Genomic DNA, 23,348 nt, shown 5'->3' on the forward strand with positions numbered 1-23,348 from the left:
ATGCTTTTGGTGTTAAAAAAAACAATGAAGTGAGATTACAACAAAAATGGGTATGGTGTAGGTTTTTTAAGATCCTGGCTGTTAATTGGGAAAACGACATGCTTGTAGCGGCATTGCAGGCATTAGAAAGGGGGGTGAGGGTAAAGGGATCCTTCCTTCCTGTTACTCGGGGGGGGGGGGGAGGAGAGAAAGAGTGTCAAATGCAGGCGGACTGGGTCACTTATGGCAAAAGCCGGCAACAATGAGCTAATTTAGAACTCTTGCAGGAACAGAATGCTTTCCTGCACACTTTCCACCTCCACCCCTGACTCTTGATTCCAGTCTGAACAAAACCTCCAGCAGTTTGCCCTTTGCTATTAAGTGTCTATTTAGTGGCAAATCCAGATTCTCAGGTGCATAAATTGCCTAAAGAAAAATGGCATGATGAATAAACATTGTTTTCATTTGGGGTGGTCACTTGCCCCACAAAATGAAATGCATCAACACAAACGGGGGGGGGGGGGACTTGCATAAAATTTCCATATACTAATTTATGCATTTAGATGCAAATTTAGAAACGATTACTCTACTTAAAATAGAAATACGGTACAGTGGTACCTTGGGTTAAGTACTTAATTCATTCCGGAGGTCCGTACTTAACCTGAAACTGTTCTTAACCTGAAGCACCACTTTAGCTAATGGGGCCTCCTGCTGCTGCTGTGCCACTGAAGCACGATTTCTATTCTCATCCTGAAGCAAAGTTCTTAACCTGAAGCACTATTTCTGGGTTAGCGGAGTCTGTAACCTGAAGCTTATGTAACCTGAAGCATATGTAACCTGAGGTACCACTGTATATCGCGCCATAGTGGGGGAAGACAGTGCCCTTTTGTGTACTCAGTCTTCTGTCCCAAACAGTTGAGAGGCAATTTCAAGGCTCCTGCTCTCCCTTCATATGGTTCTTTATGTTAAAAATGGATTTGGACTGGACAGGTCTTCAAATAAACACCTTTGAATAAGAGGACTGTCCTCTATAAAGTCAGACACATGGCCACCCTATTCAACATTCCTATTTGACATACCAAATTATTGGATAAGATACTTTGATTTTCAGCATTAAACCTGATACTGTATAGTTATTGCATCCCTATACAAAATGTTACACAAAAACTTAAGGATTTTGTTGCGCCCCTCACAAATTATTTAAGTAGATATTAACCATCAACCCTATTTAGAGTCAATGTTCTAATATATTAATGTAAATAACTGTTCAAAAGGAGCAAATTAATCCCTGACTAAATATGGAAATGAAGGCATATGAAATTCTATCCAATTACCTTAAGCAAAATTAACGTTAACCCAAGCAAGAATGTAATGGCTATTTGAGTATTAATTCAGAGAGCCCAGTAAGAAGTGTGACTGACCTGCGGATAAGCTGTAATACTTTGAAGGAAATGGGGATGACAGAGATAGCGAATAATTACTCTTGAGAGAGCGCTAGTATGGAAACCAAAGCATTTTTATTACTGTCTTACTGCCTGGTTTGAAAAGGTCAGGCACATCTTTGTAGCTTCAGAAAGCCCAATGTAGTACAAAGTCAGCTGCATTTTCTGTACATATAATATGAACTTGGATTTTTCTTTTTTCTTTTTTAAATGGAACATTTCCTTGATCTGGGAAAGTGTCTTGAGGTTAACAGCCTCTGCTGAACTTTGATTTTTTTTAAGCTCCTCTGAAGTGGCAAGAAAACTTCTGTAGACTCTTAAAAATTGAGTGGTGTCTAAAAGTTGTCATAATGCAATATCCATTGCTTTTTCTGGGCTGGATCGTACCCTTTAGGCTTGCCCCATAGCAACTGCGGGTGACCTCCAGTATGTGGGTCTACTCAAGCACACTAGGCCTCCTCATTTGGCCTATGGCATGGTTCAGCCCAAACCACATCTATACTGCCCATCTACCTGATGTCATATGCTGTCAGGTGCTGGACAAGTAAAGCCATGAAAAGGAAGAATGGGGAGTTGGGAGCACACTTTCCAGCCAATGATAGAATTTAGCACTTTTTAAAAAGAGACTCTTCCTGGTGCCCTGACCTACAGATCCCTTACCCCACCCACAAGCTTACTGCCTTTACCTTCTGCGTACTAAAATATTTACAAGCAAAATCGTAGCAAGGCCTGAAGGTAGAATACTTAGGCATAAGAACTCTAAATGTTCATGTGATAAAGAGGATAGTTAAAATGGGGATTTATTTTATAACATGGAGTTTCTGTGATGGTACTCCAAATGCTGTTGCTTCCCTCTATGCCTTGAAAGCCCCAGTGCCTAGAATATGTTGTCGTGTCATGGAGCACTTGGGAAATGCTACTGATTCAGGTTAGACTCCCCCCCCCACTTGCCCCTCAGCACATTACCTATGGAAGCATATATATATATGTTGTTGTTTAGTCGTTTAGTCATTTCCGACTCTTCGTGACTCCATGAACCAGAGCACACCAGGCACTCCTATCTTTCACTGCCTCCCGCAGTGGAGACTAGATGGTCCAGTCATCATAAAAACATGGAGCTAGATGGTCCAGTGGTCTAATGAGGTGGCCAGAGTATTGTAGCCTCAGCTTCAGGATCTGTCCTTCCAGTGAGCACTCAGGGCTGATTTCCTTAAGAATGGATAGGTTTGATCTTCTTGCAGTCCATGGGACTCTCAAGAGTCTCTTCCAGCACCATAATTCAAAAGCATCAATTCTTTGGCGATCAGCCTTCTTTATGGTCCAGCTCTCGCTTCCATATATCACTACTGGGAAAACCATAGCTTTAACTATACGGACCTTTGTTGGCAAGGTGATGTCTCTGCTTTATATATATAACCACCTCATTAGACCACTGGACCATCTAGCTCCATGTTTTTATTCTGACTGGACCTGACCTTCCAGGCTTTTCAGACAGATCTTTTTCCAGTCCTAATTGGAGATGCTGAGGACTGAACTTGGGATCGTCTGCCTACTCTGCCGCTGAACTCTAGTCTATCCCCTAAATAGTTAACCATTCAAAATGCACATGAAATGTCTCATGGTGGTTTCTGAGAACACTTTCATACTGAGTACATAATGTGCAAACCAGATCATTTGCAGTAATCAGCAGCTAACTGGAGGTGATTTCTGTGATTGTGTCAGAAATGTTATAATAGAAATCATGAACAACTGGAACCTAGATTGCATTCTCTGTATGCAAGTGTTTCCAGAATCGGTCAGGGGGGCTTTGTGTCCATGTCAGACTGTCCCCTATAATACATAAATTGGGTGGCTTAATTCCTCTGAATCTATTAGTCTGAAGTTACCCTACAGTGGAACATTCTAATTGTGAGACATTGAGGTCTGAATTGCATAGGCTGATCTGTTTGCAAGAGGGTGCAGGGGAGAGCAATGACGACCTTTCGGCGTACGGTCAAAGCCTCCCTTCAGAAACCCCTTTAACGGGGAACCCTGGTATCGCCGCCGCAAAGAGGAAGATGGACTAAAGGATTCTGCCCAAGGCCTGATACCGCCAAAGTTGTGACGTTTTGCTACGGGAAAGGCGAAACCTGCCAATGCAGGGAAATTCCTTTCCGGCCCTTTAACAGCGACCTTAACGTAGCAGCGCCCGCATACCTGTGAAGAAAAGTTAACCTGCAAAATAAGACATTAACTGAGGGTGGGTAGGGTGGGAGAAGCTCTGGAGCCAAGTGAGGATTCCCAGGTAAGATCCTCCCTCTATTGTGTGGGCAGGTAATCCCTCCCCTACCTGGCCTGGTCTCCTTGGCAATGCTTCCCCCAGGTGGGATTGGACAACTGACTGAGGTAGGCGGAGACCTCCAGGTATCCCACCTGAGGGAAGGCAAAGCCAAGCCTATGCTGTTGGAGCCGCTCCAGATCTAGGGGCTGCACGCGTTCACGCAAAGGGCGCCCCCTGTTTTAGGCGGGGAGTGGTCATTGTGCAACCAGACTTGCATAGCTTTAAAAGCAACTTTTGCACAATATTAAAAAGGCCGATTCTTCCTGAATTATACAAGCGGAGTTAGTCTTACTGTGTATACATTGAATCTGGAAGTCAGTGCAATTATTGTATCCTGAGGGATAAAAAAAGGAACCTTTGGTTGGCTGTTTTGATGTTCAGTTTAGGATTCTCATTTCTTGTGTTAGTTACAATGAACAAGCCTGAAGGTGGTGATGTTTGACAATAGATGCTGTAGTGGAGAACTATGAATGCATCCCTTTAATGTATTGTGTTAATTTACTGTAAAATGCCGTTTTAAGATCATGCTGAAATCTTTTATCTCAGTATAAAAGTACATTCATGTAATTTTAATATACAGAGGATGGTTGAACCCTTGAAGTATTTAATCATTTCAGTTAAGGAGATTCGCAAAACAATACAGAAAACCTCAAAGTGCCAGTGTGATGTGGTGGTTAAAGTGTTGGACTAGAACATCAGAGGGCAGGGTTCAAATCCCCAGCTCGGCCATGGGTTCAAATCCCCATCTTGGTCCAAACGTTGCCTCTCAGGTTTTCTGTGGGGATTAATTGAGGAGTGGGAAAGCTATGTACATCACATTGAGCTCCTTGGAGGAAATGGTTGAGATATAATTGTAACTAAATAAATAAAATTCAAAGTAAAACTGAAGGTTCCTGCTCATGTGCAATCCCAATGAGGTACAAGTTTTTATGTTACTAAAAGCAATGGTAAGAAAACGGTGAACAAGTACACTACACACCCTTAGCAAAAGTTATAGTTCATCGTTACCTATTAGCTGGCCAGCTATGATTTGTGCTTGACCTCAAACAAGTGTTGCAAACCACCTTCCAAACTGGCTGTCATTCTGATTTGGGGTAGGGATGGTTGATATTTGAGTGTTGCAACTGAACATTTTAAAAGCCCAACAAGGCTTAACAGCCACAGAGCCTCAGCTGTAGACACTGGTATTACTGTTTTTAAGCATTTTATCATTTTCACAACTTGTTTTATTAGTATACGACCAAATCACGATGCATTCTCTCAGGTGATAATTTAAGCAAAGGACAGACGTGATTTGTAAAAGTCCTTTTTTGTTGTTGAAACATATAGATTGTGCTATGGCATAATAGCAACTGTGATGTTGCACAAAAGCCCCCCCCCCCCCAATTTAATTGCATAGAAGCATTTGTTAAATGAAAAAAACAATTTATTGTCACTCTTGTTTTTGGTGCCTTATTTTGTTCTTGTGTGTATTATTATTATTTTTTTAATAGCTAGGGGCCTCACAAGCTGAAAGTGGCCTAGGACACCCTGGGCCTCTGAGAGGGACTGATCCTTTTAAAGAGGCAAACCCCTTGAAGATCTTCTTTTTGTTATGCTGACTAGTAAGTTTGTTCTCTTACACCCCTTGAAGCACAGGCCTTTCTAATGTGATTTTGTTTGACAGCTAACAGGAAGATGGGCTTAAATTGCTCTCCAGTGGCTAATTGTCCACATTTCCAAAGCCACAATTTATTTTATTTTTATTTTTTGCATACCTGACACTTTTGTAGTTCCTCAGAGCCAAGATCAACATTACAAGGGAATGAGTGAGTGTCTCAAGATGACTGAGGTAAATTGGCAGACAGTTTTTTTAAAAAAATAATAATCTGGAGAACTTGCCCAGCTCTGACTTGCACAATGTCAAATGTGATAAATCTCTCACTTTCAGTTTGCAGGAATGAATCATCGATATTGATTTTTAAGTTCACCTCTTTGGTTTTGATCCCACAGGTCACATACGGCTTTTCACATATTTTCATATACGTGCCAGATCTCTAGAGCAATTATTTTCTCCCCTGCAGGTAGTAGAAATCCACCAGCTTTTACATTTCATCAGGGAGGATGCAGTGCAGTGAGTCAGTGACTCTACAATATTACAACAAAACATTGCCTGTTGGCAAAGAAATGAACACTGCTGGAATGAGAAGAAGCTGAGAGTTTTGACCCAGTTCAGGAAGCTAAAAGTGGCATAAAATGAGCAAGTTTGACTTGAACATGGCAGTCTCTGTTGTTTTTAAAGTAAAATGTTGACTTTTTTTAAAGGGAATATCTAATTTAAAAAAATAGTAGCAGAACTGCTAAATTCTTCAGAAATGTGAGACAGCATCAGCCAGTCAGTGCTGGAAGCCTCTATTAGGGATAGACAAATCTGTCAATTACAATTTCACTTTGTTTCTCTGTTTTCCAACTTTAAGTTCAATTTTCCCCATATCTGCATCAGTTTGCAATTAGGGGGGAAAGCCGCATGAAAATTTGTTTACATTTTCAAGTATGTCAATATATATACATTTTTGTACACAATTTCTCACAATACATACATTTTTATAAGCAATTTCCCCTAATATATTTCACTAATATTTGCATGCATCATTTTCATTAATATAAGCATTGTGGTTTTTTCCCCACACACTCCACATATGCTTTTTTTTTTATTGGCTGGAAAACTCCACCTTGGAGTTCAGAGAGGTGCAGATTTTGAAGGATAGCTGCATTTCAGTTTTGCTGTTGATTTGGGAGCTGCAAATTAGGTAGAGTGCTCATTAAAATGTGAACTAAATTTCTCCCCATCCGTAGGCTATACAGAGCAGGAAACAGTAACTTTGGAATTTAACGTATTAAGTATGCATGTACATAGAAGGAGTGGCAGTGAATGCTTCTTTAATGCAGATAAAGAAAAAGCAATCTGTGTTTAGTTGGGCTGCTTTATTGTTTCTCCCTTGTTTCTGAGGGAACAATGGACTTTATAGTTTGCAAATGTTATCCACAAGAAACCCTTTACATGCAAGTAAAGGAACCATACACCTGCAGCCATTTAGCACTGAAGAACTTAATCTTCAGCCATGAAGAGGTAACTAAGGAGCCTAGTTTGTGTGTTCTCTCTCTCTCTCTCTCTCTCTCTCTCTCTCTCTCTCACACACACACACACACACACACACACCCAGTTGTCATGACCAGTGTTTAGGCTATATCACTTCAGAATTAGGATGGGGCTTTCGTAACTAGAATTTATGCAATATTGGGGATCCAAGGAAAGGTAGTGGATCAAAATATCATAACGATATTTACCGGTAGTCATCTAAGAAGCATTAATGGTGCTATTGCATTCTGAATTATCATTTCTTGAGAGAGAGCTTGTTTCTTATTCCAGTTTATGACTGGTGAACAGCATAATGACAATGTTTAGCTAGACACTTTGTATATGTGTGAAGTTTCCTATTACTGTTCTTTTCTTTCTTGAGAGAGACAATAAAGTAGATGTATAGTGGCCCTCACTTTTATTTGCCCAGAATATGACTTTGCCCACAAAACTCCATTGCCATTCTTCCAACTATTTTCGTAGGTTAAGTGATTTCCTTTCTGTTTAAGATTTAAGTACAGTGGTACCTTGGTTTACGAACTTAATCCGTTCCAGAAGTCCTTTCTTAAACCAAAGCGTTCTTAAACCAAGGCATGCTTTCCCATAGCAGCGGGGGACTCAATTTACAAATGGAACGCACTCAACAGGAAGTGAAACATGTTCTGCTTCCAAGGCAAAGTTCACAAACCAAAACACCTGCTTCCAGGTTTGCAGCATTCTTAATCCAAGTTGTTCATAAACTAAGCTGTTCTTAAACCAAGGTACCACTGGACTGTTTTGAATACATCGTAGGCCATACAATAAACAATAATCTAAAGCAGGGCTAGCGAATGTGGTGTCCTTGCTATGTTGGCTATCTTTGCGGGAAAATATTGTTGTTGTTTAGTCGTGTCGGACTGTTCGTGACCCCATGGACCAGAGCACGCCAGGCACTCCTGTCTTCCACTGCCTTCCGCAGTTTGGTCAGACTCATGTTTGTGGCTTCGAGAACACTGTCCAACCATCTCGTCCTTTGTCATCCCCTTCTCCTTGTGCCCTCAATCTTTCCCAACATCAGGGTCTTTTCCAGGGAGTCTTCTCTTCTCATGAGGTGGCCAAAGTATTGGAGCCTCAGCTTCGCAGTCTGTCCTTCCAGTGAGCACTCAGGGCTGATTTCCTTAACAATGGATGCGTTTGATCTTCTTGCAGTCCATGGGACTCTCAAGAGTCTCCTCCAGCACCATAATTCAAAAACATCAATTCTTCGGCGATCAGCCTTCTTTATGGTCCAGCTCTCACTTCCAGTTCTCACTGCGGGAAAATATATTGGCGGGAAAGCAGCCAATGTGTGCGAAGATTCCCTGGAGCTTCAAGGCATACCAAAAAAAGGATATCACTTTTTAAAAAAAGATAAGAATTCAAATACCAACCATAGCCAGAAATGCCTAAGGCTTCAAGAAGAGCTTCTCTTTGGACTGCTCCATCTTGCCCTTATTCAACATCTTCAGGTTCATTAGGCGTGTCTGACCAAAGCTGTCCCGATCATTCTTTCTCTTCACTGTGAGGTATCATTCCTGTCACAAGCTGCATTTCTGTAGAGATACTGCAGGTATCGGAAGTGAGTGTTGCCATACAGCAAGGTACATTTCCTCCTGGTTCTGGAACATTCTGTAAATGATGTGATTTTATTTGAAAATAGAATCGGGCAAAACAAAGTAATTCAGTTTAAACAGGAGCATGGGACTCTGGATTGATGGGGGGGAGAGAGAATGATATCTTTAAAATAAAGAACCTTCTTTTGTGTGGACACACAGTATTGTTTTTTTAAAAAGCAGCATCTAAGTGAGCACTGCATTGTGGAAGCACTTAAAATGCACTGTATTATTTATCAGATGTGTGTGTGCTTTCTACATGCTCCAGTGATTTTGAAAAAGTCATCTTGTGTGTGTAAAATTACTCTGGCCCGTGACGAGAGCCCTGCGCTCATTTCCAATTCAAAATGAATTCACTTGGTTCCCATTGTGGATGCATACCCGTTAAAGGCTGTGGAGGCAGTGCCTTTAGAAACTGCAAACGTTAGAAACTGTAATCTCATTTTAATTGGGTCGTTTCTGTTTGTGACTGAATATATATTGGTCTTCTTCCTGTTTCACCTGCATTTTCTAGTTAATGCCTTTGCAGCACAAAAGGGCAGCTTGAGTGATGAGTCTGGCGGGTTACTTGTATGGAAAAAATTGTTAATCAGTCTGGTGACAGTCTGCCAGTGAATCTGCAACAAGGGTTTAGCTGAACTTTGATTCTTATTTTTTTTATTTTTAAAACTGAACTTTTCCGAAAGAGTGTGTGTGTGTGTGTGTGTGTGTAATAGCTAAACTATCTCACTTGCTCGCTATCTGGTGCTTTTCTATCCTGCCCTTTCTCCAATATGGAGTGGAGGGCAGCTGGCAAACCGAGATAAATAAAAGAACTATAAAAGAATAAAACCACATAATAAAACTATGCTAGGATCAAAGTGATAGTCTCTCTAAAGTACTTCAGCTCAAGGACCAAATGAGAAGATATTTGGCTTCCTCTTAAATATCTGTACAGTAGCTGACAAGGCAAACATCAATCGGGAGGGACTTCCATGGGTGAGGTGCCACCATTGAGAATGCCCTGCCTTATGCACCCCTGTTCCTCCGCCAGTGTGTGCCCCTCCATTTTAGCCTTTGATTCGCATTTAAACTATTGGGTAAGGTTGGTTTGCTTTCTCTCTCCCCCTCCACCACCACATTCCCAATGTGGATCTTTATTTCCCCCTTGTTCCTGATGTATATCTTCACTCACCCATTCCTCCCTGGCAGGGAGGCAGCATTTTGTGGTTCACCTCAGGTTCACCCAGAGTATCTTGGACCTGTCCTGGTCTTCTCTCACCATTCTTTCCCTTGCCCCAACTTCCTGCATTTCTTCATTCTTTAAACCCATAATTCTACATACACAAAGGCAGCACTTTCAGACTTTCCAGTCAGCAATGCTCTGAGCCAATGAGCAATGCTCCCCACATTTACCACATGCATGGAGACAATGCCTCCACAAGGCTATTATTTCATATTCATCTCCAGACTTCTGCTTACTCTGAGATGCCCAAATTCTTACCTGACCACTTCCCACAAAAGCAGTTCTTACTGTCGAACTAACTCAGGTCTTAAACTACACGTTGTGAGGGAGGAGCCACATAATATGACCACACACTGAAACAATTCAACTGATAATTTCAGCAGTGCCCAATTTGAGTTCTGTTTAAATTCTTTTCATGCTAATGAGCAGAAACACTGCAGCGATATCTGATTATTTAATTGGTTTCTGTAACACAATTGTTTGTGTCTGTACGATGCAAAAAAAAGCACCCAGAAACACTGTAAATAGTTTTCCTTTGATTTAAAATGATGAGAGGTCTTTAATAATTGATGCCTAGCTTCTGGTGCATGGCTTATCAGTGTTCATGAGGACATCTTATCATTCTCAAAACAACATTGTTATCTGATTGATTCTATTGTTACAGAGGTAGCTAGGTAAAACTGCTTGGGTTTTATCAGCATTTTGAATCTAAAAATGGAATGAAAGTGACATTGGAATTAAAGGAGGGGATTGGAAATCATGATCAAATTATATTTTGCTTGTTTAAAGAGATTTGGTCTGGCTAGAGTCTTATATTCCACTCATGATCCTAAAGATTTAAAGGTTGAAGCAGAGAGAGCGTTCTGAATATTTAGAAGACTTTCAAAAATATAAATTACATTTGCTCTTGGATGCCTTTTCAGGTCTCTGGATTATTACCTTTGTATGGATGGAGGCTATGTGACCATTGCATCATAATCAGAAATAAAAAGGTGAAACATTTTCCCTGTCTGGTGATGTAGTAATAGGAAAAAGCTGCATATCTTGATTTCTTCCTGCCATTCAGCTGCCAGATAGAGACCCAGAATGAGCTAATCTTTACAAATCCTGACTCCCAGGGAGTTGTGGGATTACACCCAGATGGATGAAGGGTCAAATGAAACATCTCTGTGTACTGAATTACTTATGGATTCATTTCCAGCACACTAACACCATATTTTCATTTTCATTTTTTCTTATTCTCTGTTACAGATTTGAGTTTAACATTACTATTACTATTACTATTACTATTACTATTACTATTACATTTATTAATTAGATAAAATATTTTAAATGGTTTATATTGTGTGTGTGTGTTTATTGTTAAATCACTTCAAGATGCTTCATAGGAAGTAGTTCATAAATGAAGATAACTAAATGTAGACCCATTTTCAGTTGGCTGTCTAATCAAAGATTTAAGTAGTTAACTTGAGCCTCTCATTTTTTAAAAAAGCGCTGTCTTTTGTGTACTACATACATATACAGTGGTGTATTTATTGTGTCTGCCACCATATATTAGTATAATATGAAGAATTTATGAAATTCTTCCAAGTAGACATTCACATCAGGCTCAGTTGCTCATCTGAAGGCTCAACTTTCAAAATCTGCCATGGTTATTTTGACTGGTACAGGTATTGCAAGTTTGGTTATAAAACCAAAATCCAGTGCTTATCACGCCACATTTTGTTCCACACTGAGATTTGGTTTGCATGAAATGCTAAGCCAAATCATTATTTAGTTGAATGAACCAATGTGCATGTTATTGGAAGGAATACCATAGCTGCTATGCTTCCCTGCCCCTGGGTTCTGCTCCAGCTTTGCTACCCAGGACTAAGATATGGTTTGGCTTAGTGTTATGCCTGAATCTTGGGTTTTGTCTTGCTTCAGATAAATCATGGTCTGTAACCAAGGTTTGTTCTCGGTTTACCATTTGTGATTCGGTAGTATGCCAGACCATGGCTTAGCCCCATTTAGCATGGTGGCAGCAGAAGAAGGTGATGCTTTCTTGGAGGCCAGATCCAGAAGTCCTGAATTTGAAGGTCTCAGGGTCTGTTCTATTGGAGATGATACATAATAGCAAGTGTGTGTGTGTGTGTGTGTGTGTGTGATGCAGTTGAGATCTGCCCATCCCACAAGGCCTATTGGAGATTATGTATTTTGACAAGTAAATGTGCACCATTACTTCTCCACGGTCAGATTAATTCCCCATTCCCCATGAGGTATGGTGAATGTACACAATGGCCAATTGTTATTCATATTAACTATGCAACTTGCATTACTCACTCTCAGGGCTATTAAGAAAATTTTATAACTAAACTTTATGACACACCACCAGGTGTTCCATAAACCCAAGTTAAGAGTGAAGGAAAGTCAGATGCAACTAGAAAAGACAGAGATCTTAAACATGGGAGACATTTGCACATCAGGCAGATGGAGAGCAGGAAACTACAGAGGAGAAACCTAATGGCTTTCCTCAGCAACATGTTACCTAGAATGAGGAAGAAGAGGAGGAGGAGGAGGAGTTTGGACTTGATACCCCACCTTTCACTCTCCTTAAGGAGTCTCAAAGCGGCTAACCATCTCCTTCCCCTTCCTCCCCCATAACAAACACTCTGTGAGGTGAGTGAGGCTGAGATACTTCAGAGAAGTGTGACTGGCCCAAGGTCACCCAGCAGCTGCATGTGGAGGAGCAGGTCTTGGTTGACCACAAACTTGACATGAGCCAACAGTGTGACGCGGCAGCTAAAAAAGCCAATGCAATTCTGGGCTGCATCAATAGGAGTATAGCATCTAGATCAAGGGAAGTAATAGTGCCACTGTATTCTGCTCTGGTCAGACCTCACCTGGAGTACTGTGTCCAGTTCTGGGCACCACAGTTCAAGAAGGACACTGACAAACTGGAACGTATCCAGAGGAGGGCAACCAAAATGGTCAAAGGCCTGAAAACGATGCCTTATGAGGAACAGCTAAGGGAGCTGGGCATGTTTAGCCTGGAGAAGAAGAGGTTAAGGGGTGATATGATAGCCATGTTCAAATATATAAAAGGATGTCACATAGAGGAGGGAGAAAGGTTGTTTTCTGCTGCTCCAGAGAAGCGGACACGGAGCAATGGTTCCAAACTACAAGAAAAAAGATTCCACCTAAACATTAGGAAGAACTTCCTGACAATAAGAGCTGTTCGTCAGTGGAATTTGCTGCCAAGGAGTGTGGTGGAGTCTCCTTCTTTGGAGGTCTTTAAGCAGAGGCTTGACAACCATATGTCAGGAGTGCTCTGATGGTGTTTCCTGCTTGGCAGGGGGTTGGACTCGATGGCCCTTGTGGTCTCTTCCAACTCTATGATTCTATGATTCTAGGGAAGTGAACCTGGTTCACCAGATTATGAGTCCACCACTCTTAACCACTACACCATGGTGGCATATTAGACCTTAAAGCTGGATAAGAGGAAGCAGAGTGGGATTGGCTGCTCTCAGTTAACTGACTCTCTAGCTCAGCAGTTTCTAATGCATGGCCTGAAATGTCTGTTGCTCATTGAATCGGGAGCCAGCGGGTTCTGATTCAGCCCTCTCATACCTGATGTGCACAGCCTAAGAAACCCTGAGTACTAGGAGACATTTGTATGGGGGACAAATCAGGGAGATGAAATCCACCTCAAAATAGTGGACCTACCCTGAAGTAAAAAAACAACAACAAGCTTCACATGCTATGGGATGGATGGCATGAGTGTGTGGTGGTTCTTGAATCATTGTGAGGTTGGAGGGTGGCAAGATATTTAGTGTCTGAGTATGGAATAAGTTACATGTGGTGTAGCTTCTCTGAAGTCTCTCAGCCCCACTCACCTCACAGAGTGTTTGTTGTGGGGGAGGAAGGGACAGGAGAATGTTAGCTGCTTTGAGATTCCTTCGGATATCAAATCCAAACTCCTCTTCTTCTTCTCCTCACACACTTTAACAATGGGGAGAGAGGAAAGGGGATTTGAAAGGCAGTTAGAAAGTATCAAACTTGAGGGTAACCAAAGCTGTGCCCTCCACATATTGTGGGCTAACTTTCAACATCTCTCAGGGTTGGCCATGCTGGCTATGTGATGGGAGCCTATAGTTCACAACTTTTGAAGGGCAGCTACACTGGCTACCCCTACAATGCTGTGTTACTAGGATGCTACTTTTTAGTAGGATGGATGGCACAGAGGAGCTTATTTAATTTCTTATTCATTAGCACCACTAAAATATCTTTTCTTGTTTAGCTCACGGGTGACAACAAATTAGCGAACCTGCAGTTTTGTTTTTCTTCTAGGTTAACAAAACAGTTATACATTTCAACTGCTGCATAATTGCTCTCTTTTTTGGCCATTGCCTACCAAGATTTCTCACTTCTCCAGAATTTAGTTTTAATAATAACACATTCATAGTGCTTGTAATATGGTGAAGGATAGCAATTCCTAATGAGACTGCTGTCTGAAGCCTAATTACTTAAATCACAATGATAAAACTTATCCTATGTTTATACTGGTGGATCAGGCTTATTTTATGAGGTTCATATTTTCATCCTATTACCTCTTATTTTATATTCACAGGTTGATGGAGTGGAGGAAAATGAATTTAATTTAAACTTTAAAGTTTAAAGCCTATTTTATGGGCGTATATTTGCCTTCTTTTAACAGGCCTTCCCCAGCAGCCATATTTTCTATCTCATACTTATGTCTGCCTGAGGGTTAAAAAAAATGTATGTTCCTATTACAAACAGCCTGGCAAAAAATATTTGTGTTAACTATTTCATACCTTCCTCCAGATTTGCTAAAACGGAAAAAAAAATCAGGTAGTGTGAAAAGCAATTTTGCTGCCTACACTCAAGGGAGTAGTGGCTTTGAAATGTGTGGATATTTCTGTCTAAAAGCTGCATGTTGGTATGGTGCTTTGACTGAAGCTGCCAAACTGCTCAAACATGAGAAAAAGAAGTCTGGGCTTTATATGCCATGAGGTCCATTAGATTGGATCCAGAGTTAGTCATCCTTAAGCTTACTTAAGTCCCATTGATTTCACTGGGTCTCCTTTAAGGATGACTAGCTTTGGCTCCAAACCATTGCTTTTTCTGATATGGGAGAGTCCCCAGAGCAAAGAGAGCATCATATTCACAAGTAGATCCACTGGAATGAATTGATGCAACTCATTTAGGTCTATTGATTTGAATGGGTCTACTCTAACGTAACTAGATAAAACCCTTTGCCTTTATGAAGAGCAAGCCAAAGCTCTAGCACAATATTTAAATAATACATAAGTACCCTAAGTGTTACATTTAAAATTATATTTTTTAAAAATCTTTTGTTTTTGTCTTTCTGTGCATCATTAAAAGAAAGCTCTTCAAAAAAATACCTCTATGCTGACATTTATTATTTATTTATTTATTTATTTATTTATTTATTTATTTATTATACCTGCCCTTCCCTCTAGGGTCCTAGGGAAGGTAGCAACATTAAAATATAACATTAAAAACAATGTAAAATAACAATATATAACTTCATGAAACAAACACATAAAAAACAAACCCAACCAAGCAGGGCAGTATTATAGCACTTTAAATAGTCATGACTGTGTGAACTGTAGTCCGTTAAAGGGGCTTAGAATTGTTTGAAGACATCTATTCTCCCCACAGAGCTACAATTCCAGAGTGGTTTAACACTCAATTGGGGAAAGATATGATGAAGTAAACAGTAAAAAAAAGGGGGGCTTTGTTTTTCTATGCTTTCCCCTACCCAATAAACTTAGGGTCCTTCTTTGGAGGTGACTTTTTCCCAGTCTAATATTTTCTGGGGATTTATTCTGTTTTTCCATACACATCCCTTCCTGTGTGTAAGGCAATGGAGAAAGATTTCTCTTCCAAAGAAGCTGCATCCTCAAAAATCTGAGCCATGGTACAAGCATAATGTCACCAAGGTACCTTGTGGTAACAGAATTCTTGCTAGAGTGACATTTCCTGGAGATCCATGATCTCGATCTCTCTCCATCTCTCTTTTACAACAACACCCCCTGCCCTCTATTATTCCTCTTGGACACATTCCCAAATAGTAACGTACTGTGGCTGAGTTGGAATTCAAAACCTGGACCTTAGCACCTAATTGTGTTAACTCTACTTCCCATGTGGGATGCGGGTGGCACTGTGGGTTAAACCACAGAGCCTAGGACTTGCTGATCAGAAGGTCGGTGGTTTGAATCCCCGCGACAGGGTGAGCTCCCGTTGCTCGGTCCCTGCGCCTGCCAACCTAGCAGTTTGAAAGCACGTCAAAGTGCAAGTAGATAAATAGGTACTGCTCTGGCAGGAAAGTAAATCGTGTTTCTGTGCACTGCTCTGGTTTGCCAGAAGTGGCTTAGTCATGCTGGCCACATGACCCGGAAGCTGTAGGCTGGCTCCCTTAGCCAATAAAGTGAGATGAGCACCGCAACCCCAGACTCGGTCACGACTGGACCTAATGGTCAGGGGTCCCTTTACCTTTACCTACTTCCCATGTAAGGGGGGATTCCTACCCAATCAGGGTCCCCTCTCGCATGGAGGGATCTTTACTTACATCCCGATGTATGTGCTTATCGTCCCTTATCAATCCTGTGGTTGACAGAAGGCACAGCTAGTTCCCATATCTCTGTGATGGCCCTCACATATTCTTGGAACATGTGAAGAAGGGGATGCAAACCTGATTCTGCCTTACCTTAGCAAGAAATGTGTTGAAAGTTCCATGCCCTTATTTAGAGTGAATAAAGCCAAGTGTCCATTTGTATCATAGTGATCACTTATAAATTTTACTTATTCTCTGTGAAAAAGAAATGGAAGGAAGGAAGGAAGATTGTAAATATGTTGGCTCCACAGTCAATGTATTTGTAGCAAACTAAAAAATGCCAATGAACGTCACCCATGTGGACAGTTTTATTTTCCTTACATGGAGATTTGGCATAGGGAGAAAATGCCACGTGTTAAGTGGGTGACTTTTAGAAACCTTAAACTAGGGAGCTCTGAAAGGTAAGACAAAACAATCAAATGTGTTGTGTGCACTGCTAGTCTGCAAAATTCCTTGGTCACCAGTGTTCTGACAGAAATTTAAATTTCTGCCCACTGTTTAGCTCAAGGGTATCTTTCTATAGATGTCAGGGAATGGTTTGCTGATACAGTGATCATAAAAAAGGGGGCGGGAGGAGAATGTGCTTGAGTTTTCTTTCTTTACCTTGCCTGGTGGGGGGAATTCAGCTTCTACCACCAGAAGGTTCAGAACAATATATTGCTGCATTTCCCATTAGATTGATGTAGTGACTTATACCTAAAGCATCCACTAAGGGGAGTGTGATGCTGGATCAGCCTTTCTGGTTTCTATGACAACAGAAGGGAGTAGAGTCTTCCAAGCTGAGAGCGCTCACTGAAGCAGGTGCTGGGTTACATAGCTGTTCCAAATCTGCTGGATTCTATGGAGCAGCAAGCCAGGCTGTTTCCTATTTTGCAACACCTTGATTCCCTGAAGCTCAGTAAACGGCAACAGCCAAGCTCCCATATATGAAGATGGTTCACCACTCGGGTTCTATACAGTCCTTTAAGCAGCAGAAAGGTAGGTGTCTTTTGTCTCTTGAACGACGAGTGTTAAATCATTCGGTCTGCATGCCCTTGCAGTATTCTCAAGCTTCAGCACAGTGGCTGCTGAAAGCATCCAAAGCCCTGTGCAATGCAGGCACCTTTTAAACTCTTGCATCAACTCAAAAGGTTCTTTTACTTTCAACAATGGAATAGTTCTCTAGGTAAAAAAAAGAATCCCTCTTTGCTTTATTAAATACTTTGTTTTCCTTGAGCGGCTCAAGAGGATCTGAGTTATATACCAAAAATCATTCAGAGATCTCTTTGTCACAGGAAATTCATTCTTTATACAGTTGCAAAGCTCATCGTCGTGGGCACACACACAAGAGACCAACACTGCAGTCATTCAGCATTGAAGAATTTTGCTATCACTGTATTTATGTCATGGAATGTTTGGCTTTGTAGACTTGAAGATGGCAAGTAGACTGTTTTCCTGCCTTGCAAGCATGCTGGTACAGTTTCTGTGTTTGGCTGTAGAAACATTTTCAGTAGCTGATCAACCCAACTTTATTCAAGATTTTACCCCTCTTCTGCTGATTGAACTGTATTCCTGCTACCTCCTTTTGGAAAGATGTGGTCTAGCTTGTGGTGCAGAGGGGAAGAATGCTGTGTGGATGAGCATACTGGGGGTGATCTGAATGATCTCGTGGTTCCATTTCATCTCTTATGGTTCTATTAACCCTTGTATTTCCAGCAGGGTCTTGAAAGGAAATTGAGTTGTACTTTCATGGGAAGTGCATTGCTGCTGGACATTTGTATGGGGTTAATTTCTCCAGCACGTTCCAGCGTGCTGAATGTGCTCCAAATCCTATTGTCTTCATCTTCATAACAACTAATCCATTTTTTGCCGATGGGGAACTGAGGTTGCAAGATACAGACTTAGGACATCCAATGATAGAGAAGAGAAAGTCAAAAATCTTCAAAGCCTACTCTGTTTGCTAAGTCAGACTAGCTCTCAGGGTCCCCCCCCCCCCACAGCTGTTTAGAGTTCTTTCTTTCTTTCTTTCTTTCTTTCTTTCTTTCTTTCTTTCTTATATGCTGTATTGGTTTTTAAAAGTGTGTAACATAAGTAATCAACAGAACATAAAAACAAAAACAAAAATAAAAATAAACAAACATTCATTCCATGTTTGGAGTACTTTAATTTTAATTTTAATTTTTAAAAAGGGGACAGTCTAGGAAGTTGTGTCCCCCAGTACCACCACAATGTTCTTGAGGGATCTTTTAGAGCAATATGTGAAGTGTCTCGGGCTACAGGAGAATAAATGAATCAAAAGTCACCATATTTTCCCTTTGCCAGAAGGATCAAAAGCTTCTTGTGGATGGAGAAGACATTCTATTTGTGGAAGGTGAAGTCTTCAGTGCCAAGCCAAATATTATTTTTCTACATAAAAAACTTTGTTTTCTTTCTGTTCTTTCCTCATTACATTCTTGCAACCATAGGCCAGAAAAAATACGTGGAAGGAAATGGTCTGCTTACACAAAAATCATGGTCCTACAGCAAGGTTGGGGAGCTTGTGACCCTCCAGATATTGTTAGACTCCAGCTTCTGTCAGGCCTGACCATGGACAGTGCTGGCTGGATCCTGATGTAGGTTGGAGTCCAGAAGCATCTGCAGAGCCACTGGTTCCCCATCCCTGCTCTACAACAATGAAGAGCACTCCTGGGAATGTAGCCACAGTGCTGCCATCAGAGTTCTGCTGGTGTAGTGGCACTTCCATTTACTCACCATCACCACTACCACCACCTTCTTGCCAAATGTTTTCTGAAGGGTCCTCTGATGTCAGGGACTGGTTGGCTATAAATGAATGATGTGGGGGGGCAGCTGGGGAACCCCCAAGGGAAGAAGGCTCAGAGCCCAGGGAGTGTTGGTGGGATGATAATGAGTGGTCAGAGGGAGAAGACTGGGAGGAGGTAGCGTCAGAAGCTGAAGAGGTAACAGGGATTATTGAGCCAGGAGAGTCTGTGGCAGAAAGAAGTCCAGAATTAGAGGCAGAAGCTGAAGCAGGGGAGGAGGGAAGCCAAGAAGCAGGGATGGTCAGGTTTGTGAAAAGGCACAGGTTGGAGTGGGAGGGGGCAACACAAGTTCCCCTCCCCCTGATCGCCCACAACCAGGAAAGGCATGAAGCAGGAGGAGAGACAGGTACACATGCAGAGGCGCCAATTGCTTGGAAAGCAACTTAGAGAGGAGGAGACATAGCCGGCTGTGGGGAAGCAGGACCTTTAGTCTTAGCAACTGCTTCATGAGGGCAAGACCTGAGTTGATGTGCTCGTGACTCCTGTGCAGGTCCTGTTTTGCTAATAGAGTTAACTCCAGCTTGTTTGGTGTGATTTACTGCTGGCTTGTTCCTGTCACCCAACGTGTTAGAGCTGCTTTTGAGAATGTGAGACAGTGGAAGACTGGAGTGCCTGGCGTGCTCTGGTCCATGGGGTGACAAAGAGTCGGGCACAACTAAACGACTAAACAACAACAAAGGGGGCTGCAAGGGAGAGGAGGAGAAGGTTCCATTTTGCTGGTGAAAGTCAAGTGAAATTCACAAGTGAATTTTAACCTGCCATCCCATCTTACGGCATATGATAATGGGCTCTTATACCAATAGTTGCGTGTGCGAAAGAATGCATATGGCAGACACTGATTGCCTCATAGCAAAGTCCATAGAAGCAACCATTATCGTTGAGATGGAAAATCTGTAAGGTATCTATAGTACCAAGTCTGTGAGGTATATATATAGTATTAAGATCTCCTCATTGTTAGAGCAGTACAACGTGGATTCAGTGGGTACGTTTCCTGTTTTGCCAAAGAATAATATAGACCCATGGAGAAGGATATTCTGTGCAAGAGAAGTCCAGAGCAAACCCTTCTCCACAGTACAAACCCCCTTCTTTCATATGGATGGTGAGTGGCTCCTCTGGCTGGGATGGAGAACTCTGGTGCACTTGCATGCTTCTCCTTTCTGTGGAGATTTCCTTGCTACCATCTGTCTAACTTAAGAACCTTTTCCCTCAGTTAACCAATTAAACGAAAGATCCACCAGAATATATCAGTGCCGTAAATAAACGTTAAATGTAGGCTGAAAGGCCTCAACTCAGTGATCCATTGCATCTTTTGTGACAACCCCCTTTTTTTCTTCAGTATAATCAAGAACAGGTCTTGTCAGGGTGATCCTATATACTTCCTTTGGGGTGGGGAGGACAGTCAATACAGTGGTACCTTGGGTTAAGTACTGAATTCTTTCCGGAGGTCTGTTCTTAACCCAAAACTGTTCTTAATCTGAAGCACCACTTTAGCTAATGGGGCCTCCTGCTGCCACTGCGCTGCCGGAGCACAATTTCTGTGCTCATCCTGAAGCAAAGTACTTAACCCAAGGTACTATTTCTGGGTTAGTGGAGTCTGTAACCTGAAGCGTATGTAACCTGAGGTACCACTGTAATCTGCAGGCCATCAGCATTTGCTTTCTGTGGAGCTGTTGTTGTTTGGTGGGCTGGCTGAGGTATTTGTCTCCTGCAGGTGATGCTATGAAAGTGCCTTCGGCACTGTGGATGCTCTTTGGCCTGCGTATTCCTAGGGTCTGTCTAACAAGAGCTATCCCTCTCAACATTGTTTCCCCACCCAACAAGTGAAGTATCCAAGACATCTTGAAGGGTTACGCAAGGGGTGGAGAACTGGTTTTAACTGGCAGGCCAGATCCAGTTGTGGCCAAGCCTCTGCAGGCTGCACTTACCAGGTGGCAGAGCTTCCAACCTATCCATCACCTAGTGTATGATGTCAGGGGGATCTGACCCTGGCTGAAGGTATACCACATTTGCAAAGTAACAGTTTGGAGCTTTCAGTCCATACTTGGCAATGAAAGACACAGTACCACATTCGATCCACTCAGGAGCTTAGGAGTGCATCTGACCCGGACCTACAGCTATGTGGCTTCTGTTTGGCACGGTACGCAAGTTTTGCAGTTTTTGGCAGACATCACATCCGCTTGGGAGCTCTGATTATTTGCTCTCAAGTGGCTTCAACCCTGGCAGCAAGGTTTACTTTATATGAATTGTGTAATCTTAGATCAACACATTAAACACTGAGGATCATACTTTGATTTTTGGATATTTTCTATATGGCATGCTGTGTTAGAATATGGCATTCTTTCAAATCACATAATTCCAAAGAATCCTACCAAAGTGTGACCAAAGAAAATAGGTTATCAGACACTTTTCTGAGGTAATCTTCACTGGTATTTAGTTGCCCAAATATTTTATTATGAATTATCAGACATGAACACTGAAGGGTTTAATTAACAAGGAAGAAAATTAAAGCAAGCATCCACAGCTTTAATTACAAAAATCATTCACTTTAGTTTTCTGTGTATTTCTGAGAAATTCATGCCATAATCTCACACTTATGAATCCAAGCTGCATGAAAAATGAAGAGAGAGAAAAGTGTCCTAAATTCTATTTATACAAAAGCTGTGATAATCTCTCTGGATTGGCCAACTGCCCCTCACAGATGTTTTCTCCATGCTTCAGAAACATTTAAACCTTGTGGCTGGCATGGGGGGTAGGAAGCAAATTTTATTTACTGGCATTGTTTAATAGGGATTTATTTGTTCATGGAAATGTTAATATTTTAGCACAGAGTCCACCCAGTTCTGCATATTTGCATGTCTTAGATGCAAATATATTAAAAGGAAGCCATTCCTTTTTTCATCAGTAAAATATTTTGTACTAAGAATGGTTAACTTTTACCATATTTTTTTCCAGAAAATCTTCAACTGACGCATGGGAAATGTATTTTTACCGCTTGAGAGGATGATGAAATGGGTGGTTAAAAAACAAGTATTTGGCCACACCTGATATGTGGCAAATTTTCATCTGATTATGTAGTAAATTATGTTTACTACTTAGCTCCATTGTTTGTATCCTGCTGTAAGGGTGAGAAATCTAATGCGGACAACTGGGTTACCAAATAGTTACATGCACATTGCAGTAAGTTACTGCCCAGTAAATTCTGTATTCATGCTCAGTCTTGTCCATTTCACAAGGCAAATCTATCTTCATTGATAGCCCACCGCTATTTTCAGAGTCCATAGGCATCCATAAATTGGGTATGATAATAGCAAGAGCCCATTAAGATCCATCTGTTTAATGACGCCATGCTGTACACACTCTAAGTGCACTTTCTTAATAGAGCAACCTTTAAATGTTAAAAATTAAAATTATATGAAGCAAAAGAAGCGAGGCTTATTTAAACACACAAACACACTGGCTATTCATAGCAAGATTCCACAGTGAAGTGGACCCATTTAGTCCAACTGAGCTCAGTAGAACTAGAGCGGCTTAAATGTAATGCTTGCAGCATAATATAATTGAAAGACAGTTGATATTGAGGGTGGGTGTGATGGGATAATGAGCTGCTTGTGCGTAAAAGCTGAATCCCTCAGAGCTTGGCATAGGTCTCAAAGCTCTGCCTTTACGGGAGCCCTCAAAGCATGACTCCCTCAATCGCTGGCAGAATCTGTCAGTGGGCGTTTCCGGAATTTGCGCCAACATAAGAGTTCCTTAACGGAAACTCTCCTTCGTGATTCTCAGCGTGACAGTTTCCTGCGAGGAGTAGGTGTACCCAGAGGAGGTCCTGAGACCTCCCCGCTGTTTTCACTGGAAGTCTCTTGGAGCCATCCCTCCGACTGAGTTTCTGCAGGAACTCTCTCTCTCCCCCTGCTGGTTCCTTCCTCCGCATCCGAGGGTCTCCTAGCCTCCTTGAGCCCTTCCACCATCTGCCTCTCCGATGGCAGTTCCCTGACAGTGGGATTCAACTAAGGTTTACTCACAACATTTACCCATGTTGGTACATTAATTTCAGAAGGTCTACTCTGAGTAAATCATAGTTGCATACCACCCTGAGTATTTTATTGATACCTTCTGGGCAGGTCACCAAATTGCTCGGTTAAGGGCAAAGAGTGATGTTGAGTGATGCTATTGCACTTGCACAGTGGACCTTCACTTG

The 23,348-nt window shown here is 41.7% G+C and overlaps 1 protein-coding gene across 3 annotated transcripts in view; it reads left to right on the plus strand.

Moving 5' to 3' along the window:
• Positions 1–23,348, plus strand: part of ANO3 (anoctamin 3) — a 230,651-nt gene that overhangs the window by 56,092 nt on the left and 151,211 nt on the right. The window contains exon 1 of one of the 3 annotated variants that reach the window (XM_081834542.1): positions 17,120–17,333. The exons of the other annotated variants lie outside the window; for them this stretch is intronic. Within the exon in view, the coding sequence (XP_081690668.1) occupies positions 17,282–17,333 (52 nt within the window). The 5' untranslated portion in view covers positions 17,120–17,281. Of the gene's footprint in view, positions 1–17,119; positions 17,334–23,348 lie in introns of those variants that run through there. 3 annotated transcript variants of the gene reach the window in all.

The sequence above is a fragment of the Podarcis erhardii genome (assembly GCF_964252035.2).
Source record: "Podarcis erhardii genome assembly, chromosome: 1".
Lineage (NCBI taxonomy): Eukaryota > Metazoa > Chordata > Lepidosauria > Squamata > Lacertidae > Podarcis > Podarcis erhardii.